The sequence below is a fragment of the Penaeus monodon genome, chromosome 13 (assembly GCF_015228065.2).
Source record: "Penaeus monodon isolate SGIC_2016 chromosome 13, NSTDA_Pmon_1, whole genome shotgun sequence".
Taxonomy (NCBI): domain Eukaryota; kingdom Metazoa; phylum Arthropoda; class Malacostraca; order Decapoda; family Penaeidae; genus Penaeus; species Penaeus monodon.
In genome coordinates, this window is record NC_051398.1 from 34,245,877 (window position 1) to 34,252,847 (window position 6,971).

Consider the following 6,971-nt stretch of genomic DNA (forward strand, 5'->3'; position numbering starts at 1 on the left):
GTGTGTGTGTGTGTGTGTGTGTGTGTGTGTGTGTGTGTGTGTGTGTTCGTGTGTGTGTGCTCGTGTGTGTGTGCTCGTGTGTGTGTGCTCGTGTGTGTGTGCTCGTGTGTGAGAGAGAGAGAGAGAGAGACATCACAACAGAGATAGCTCTGACTACATACCTACGAACGGAAATGACTGAACAAAACTCATGTTCATGGAAGCAGTTTGCTGGTCTGATCTTGACTGGTTTTGCTGCAAGACTCCTGTTTGTATATTGCATTCTGGCATTGTGGAGAGGTAGCTGGAATGTCCCATGTCAGAACTGGACATGTCCTGAATTGGTTTTGAAAACTGCTTTTGTCCATATTGCTGAGGTTGTTGTTGTAAAGGGACAGAACTAGTGGTGGGAGTTTGAATGTACTGAGGACACATTTGGATTTGTGATTCAAATAGCTGTTCTCCAGATGTGACATTGGCTTCACTTTTAAGCTGGTGATTTCTGTGATGTAAAACAGTCATACACTGGGTTCCTGGGGAAAGCATACTTGAACTTTTTGGATGGTACATACTCGAAGGTTTTATATAATGGCTTGGTGGAAAGCTTACATCTCTCTGGTCATACTGATCAGAAGCCATACTCTGCCCTCTCTGATCATCCTGGCTAGTAACAGGCTTGCTTTGACTTCTCTGGTCATATACACCTTGAGATGTCATGTGTCCAGCTCTCTCATCATAATGACCAGATGAAGATAAACTACCACCTCTTTGGTCATACTGACTAAGTGATGCTAAACTTCCAACACAAGGGTTTGGAGACTGCAAACTTGTGCATCGTTCATCATAAGAACCAGTTGATAAAGTCTGACTTCTTTGGTCACAGGGATTAGGGGACTGACTCATTCCAGCACTTTGGAAAGGAATAGGCATATCACAGCTTCCTGGGGAGGGAGTGCTCCCACTCCTGCTCTGGTCAAATTGTCTTGGAGAAGGAATAATTTTTTGGTCTATGTATCTCGGGGATGGTATATTACTACCTGAGTTTGGACTTTTTGCAGGCTGATTAACAGCATCAATTTGAGGATAACACTCTGGGGAGAGTAAATTTGGACTTCTACTACTTTGCTGCATCCATGAAGAAACATGATTACCAACTCTACTGTCAATGAATTTCCCTGTAGATGCCATACCAACAAACTCTTTATCTTGAGGGCTTAAAGGATATGGAAGGCTTGCAGTATCTTGTTGTTGATTACTATCAACTGGTAATACCTGATTCATTCCTGTTCCTGATGCAAATGCAGTTGCAACTTGCTTGCTCATTTTGCTTTGTATGCTCTCATGAACAGATCTAGGGCTAAAATCAATTTGCATAGGATCTGAACCTATAAGTTCTCTTTGAAAACTAAATTTTTTTGTTGATACCTCTGTAAAAGATTCATTTGGTTTTTGTTTCTTGGTAATGCTGCATATCTTAACTTCCTCAAAGCTAAATCCATCTTTGTCAATTTGAACATTCTGTAAATCCTCACTATAGCATTTAGTGGAGGAATTACTATGAGGTTGTAGTTTTGGCCTCTTGTTTCCTGGGCCTTGCCAGTTAATTTCTGATTCACCTTCCAACTGCAAACTTCTTGAACTGACTGAACTTGAGCATGTGGAAACTTCATCAAGCATATTTTTACTAGGTCCTTCTGACTCAATTTCTGGTTGTTCTACAGAATTAATCATCTTTTGAATTATATCTGGATTAATCAACTGTTTTAGCATCATCATCATCTCTGGGGGAAACTGGAAAGAAAAAACTGTGATTAATGGTCACAAAAATATTTGTATATACAAGTATATATATGTATGTATATGTGTATATACACACACAAACAAACAAAGAAACAAACAATCCAAGAAACACACACACACACACACACACACACACACACACACACACACACACACACACACACACACACACACACACACAAATATATGCCTATTTATATATATATATATATATATATATATATATACAAATATACATAAATATATATAAATATATATATAAATATATATATAAATATTTACATATATATATATATATGTATATATATATATATATATGTATATATATATATATATATATATATATAACATATATTTCTATATATATTTCTATATATATTACATATACAAATACATATTATACATATATATATATATATATATATATATATATATATATATATATATATATATATACCACACCACACACACACACACACACACACACACACACACACACACACACACACACACACACACACACACACACACCACACACACACACACACACACACACATATATATATATATATATATATATATATATATATATATATATATATATATATATATATGTATATATATATGTATATATATATATCATATATGTATGTATAGATGTGTATATATACATATACATACATACATACATACATAGATATATATATATATATATATATATATATATATATATATATATATATATATATATATATATATATATATATATATATATATACACACAGTACATACATATATGTATAGTTTCTTGTAATCAATATATTAATAATATAATATAAATAAGTAACTAATTGGAGAAATATGGCTTACCGACGAAGATACTGAATTAAGATGTTCATCTGACTCTTGACAAGTTATCATTGGTAAGAGTTTCCTTCGCTGGTTCTTGATCTCTGACGCGGCATCTTTCACACTGGAAACAGTTGATGTCTTTAAAATATTTCATATGAATGTCCATTTTTTAATATTTTCTGATACTTATTTGTCAGATTACATATTATACACAAGTGCATGTGCATTGTGCATGTTTCCAAGCACTAATACAAATGAAAAAATGCTCGTACACTTGCATACACATTACACATACATCCCTCCCAACATACATACACATGTACACTTACCTTAAAACTGTATTTATACACACAAAGGAATCCACTTGTCCCTTTTGCTTATTGAATTCCAAGAAGCCTCTTGTTCTTAGGGTGACATATGTACCATCTTTGCACCTAAGTCTGTACGAGACCACTCCTTGACCTTGACTACTCGTGAGCACTGTTGAAGGTAATTAATATTCAGAGTACTCGTACATCATATTCATTACTTCCTGTCTTTAACTCAATGGTGTCCAGTAATTACACAGTATACTGTCATTTTTGTAAATTTTGTTTGTATATAGGTGGCTCCACAAGTGCTCAACCACCAAGGAGCCACCAAGGAGCCAAATTGTAAGCCTACATGTCATCTGATTTCCCATTTTCTCGAGTTTTGGGGATTTTTTTTTTTCTAATACTATTCACATTTTTGTTGTTATTATGATTATTATAATGTTATTAACAATTTGAACGGCAATAAAAAAGTCTTCCCAAAAATCAAGGAAAAGGGTAAACAGAGGAGCTAGATAGGACTAGTAACTGACCCCCATGATGGTTAAACACTTGTGGAGCAATCTATATAGAAAGACAATCAATAACAGAAGACAGTGGACATGGAACGTATTCTTTCCATCCAGCAACAGTGGGTTAATATACTTGAAAGACATAGAAAAAACTGATAGGACTTTGGCAATGTAAGATAATGAACTATTTTATTATTATTTAAGTTTAATTTTATGATAACCCCAATAAAGATAATATTACTTATAAATCAGAATAACACTATAAATTTTACAATCTAAAAGCAAAGCAAATGTTTAATATTCATATAATGTAATAATTGATGTTGGTATAACAGATGCCTTGATACACTGGGGGGGGGGGGGGAGGAAGGAAGGAAGGAAGGAAGGAAAAAAGGAAGGAAGGAAGGAAGGAAGGAAGGAAGGAAGGAAAAAAGGAAGGAAGGAAGAAAGGAAGGAAAAAAGGAAGGAAGGAAAAACGGAAGGAAGGAAGGAAAGAAGGAAGGAAGGAAGGAAGAAGGAAAGAAAATGAAAGAAAGATAAAGAACAAAGAAAAAAAAAAACTCTACATTAATGGGTACTCAAGATGTCTGAGTTAATTATTAGTTACACTATTAGTAAATATAAAATTGAATATTATTGCAATTTTCAAAATATTATCAGATATGAATTAAAAATAAATATCTGTCATTTTAAAAGCAAAAAGTTTCCACTTTTTTCTATTTACTCTCAAATCTAACACAACTTTGCTTTCAAATCTGTTTCCAAAAGGCTACTTTAAGAGAAGCTAAAACAAACACCTTCCACATGAACTTACTGAGCTTCTGTGCCACCACTGACCACAGCATGTCATCTTGGTGCATATAATTAAACGCTGACGTACCAAGAACTTCTGATGGCATTAGACCCGTCACAAACGATATTCTATAAAAGATACAGTTAATGAATACAATGCCAAACGTCACATCAGAAACTAAAGCTATCCTTTCTTTTGAGAAATATCATGGCAAAAAATATGAAATTTATGATAACCCATAAAATATAGATTAAGCTTGTACAAGAAGTTACCACTTTTTAAATTTAATTCTATGTTAATAACATAATAAATTCATAGTATACAGTACAAGTATTTCTTTATATACAAATATGACTTACAAAAGAAGTATCTCCCCAATATACAGTGAAATCTGCCATATATATAAGCTTTGGCATGACTATTATTATGGAAAAAGATGTTTATTTCTTTTTCATAATAATATAAAAAGGAAAATTGAAAACCACCTCAAATACCTGTGATCTGTATAGAGTATCTTCCCATCTGTGCCATGCCTAGTAATGTACTCTTCTTGAGTTGAGTCAACCAGGGAGAGCTCTGTAATGGGTCGGTCCTTTACCACCCGCACAAAACTGACTAGCATATGTGTACCAGTTCTGTTGGCAACTTTCAGAGACTGCACATCCCCATCTGATTCATCGTTGTCGTCATCATCGCCATGCTCTGGAATAAAATGATTATCCATTCCAGCAATACTTCTTTTGTATTCATTAAATGAGAAATACTAGAAAAGGAGAGAGGATACACTGGAAGACAATGGCAAATACAGGACTCAGGAAAGGCAAAGCATTATTGCTATCAAATCAGAGAAAAATGCAGACAGAAAAATTGAATAAAAACTTCAAAACTAACTGAATATAGCATAATAATATCAGATTATGGGTTTTGAGTTATAAGAATGAATTGCTTACAGTAGAGCAAAGAGATATATATGTTAAATAACCTTGTTCAAAATATCTTATAAAACATATTCTTTACCCATTAACCTTAAAACTGACTACCAATATGCTGGCACTTATGGAAATTATATGCTTCCTTGGACTTACTACTTGAGGTACTGGCTGTCTCAGGTGATGATGCCGACATACTTGGAGAGGGCACTGGGACCTCTGCTTGGGGGATTGGTTTCATCTGGCCAACAATGTGAATGATCTCATAACGACCTGGATCATTCCGTGATAATGCCTTTTCCATCATGCGACAAAAAAATGATCTCCTTGAATGTTCTGAAAGTCAAATCAGATATGACAAAAAGATGAACAGTAAAAAAAATATATATATTCTTTAAATCTAATGGTATAATCTATTACTTATCCTATTTCTCAATTTATTTTTACAACAAAAATGTACAGAAAGTATTGTCTGCCAGACTACCTACCTTTTGCCTGAAGCTGATGCTGAAAGATATCGTGGTCATCTGGATGTATAACATTATAGATGCTGTGTCCCAGAAGATCCACCTAAGTAACAAGAGATGCTAATATCTATCACACAATTCAGAGAACACCAAAGCATATCACATATTTATAACAATAATATACCAAAGCCAGCACCGACATATAATCCACGTACCTGACTATGGCCAAAAAACTGCTCCACAGCCTCAGTAATGTAGACAACTTTGCCTGAAGAAGTTACTACCAGCAGGAACCCTCCTACAGCCTGAAAGATTTTAAACAACGGTAATGGAATGTAATTTTGACATATCTGGAAGTAATAATTTGCTAAAATGATAAAACAGAAATAGCAAATGTATTCTGCATACAGTATGTACACATAGAGAAACACTCACATATACATGTGTGTGTGTAATAGGCTTATTTAAACCTATGGGAAAATAGTGAATGAAAGTAAGTGAATGGGTGGGGGGAACGGGAAAGGAAATGAAGGAGAGAGGAGAGAGGAGAGAGGAGAGAGGAGAGAGGGAGAAGAAGGGAGGAGGAGGGGGAGGAGGAGAGGAGGGGGGAGAGGGAGAGGGAGAGAGGAGAGGGAGAGGGAGGAGGGAGGGAGGGAGGGAGGGAGGGAGGGAGGGAGGGAGGGAGGGGGGAGAAGAGAGAGAGGAGAGAGAGAGAGAGAGGGAGAGAGAGGGGAGAGAGGAAGAGAGAAGGGAGAGAGGGATAGGGAGAGGAGAGGAAGAGGGGAGAGAGAGAGAGAGAGAGAGAGGGAGAGAGAGAGAGAGAGAGGGGGAGAGAGGAGAGAGGAGGAGAGAGAGAGAGGGGGAAGAGAAAAGAGAGAGAAAAGAGAGAGAGAGAGGGAAGGGAGAGAGAGAGAGGGAGAGAGAGAGAGGGAAGAGAGAGAGGGAGAGAGAAGAGGGAGGAGAAGAGGGAGAGAGAAGAGAGGGAGAGAAGAGGGAGAGAAGGATGGGGAAAGGGAAGAGAGAGTTTAGAGAAAAATAAGATAATATCCATATCAACGACATGGCACATTCAGACCTAAAACTATATGAGCGCTATACATCAAGTAAAAATGTTAAATTGAATTTTTAATATTTCATTTTATTTTTTTTCCCCCCAAATATTAGATTAATTAAAAAAAAAATTTTAATAAAATTTTTAAAAAATTTCCCCAAATAAAACCCCCCCCTTCCCATGATAAAATTTTTTCCCTTACAGCCTTCTCTTTTTTTGAAAATTTTCAATTTTTTTTGGGAAATGAAAATAAAAAAGTAAAAAAAAAGGAAAACTT

General features: G+C 35.3%; 1 protein-coding gene across 1 annotated transcript in view; it reads right to left on the reverse strand.

Annotated features, from left to right (window-relative positions):
* The window catches only part of LOC119580253 (circadian locomoter output cycles protein kaput-like), a gene marked incomplete in the record, with an annotated part of 97,596 nt that overhangs the window by 7,708 nt on the left and 82,917 nt on the right, over nucleotides 1-6,971 (reverse strand). The window contains 8 exon segments of the mRNA XM_037928296.1: nucleotides 162-1,770; nucleotides 2,650-2,752; nucleotides 2,961-3,111; nucleotides 4,269-4,375; nucleotides 4,742-4,949; nucleotides 5,333-5,512; nucleotides 5,665-5,746; nucleotides 5,859-5,948. Coding sequence (XP_037784224.1) covers nucleotides 162-1,770; nucleotides 2,650-2,752; nucleotides 2,961-3,111; nucleotides 4,269-4,375; nucleotides 4,742-4,949; nucleotides 5,333-5,512; nucleotides 5,665-5,746; nucleotides 5,859-5,948 — 2,530 coding nt within the window.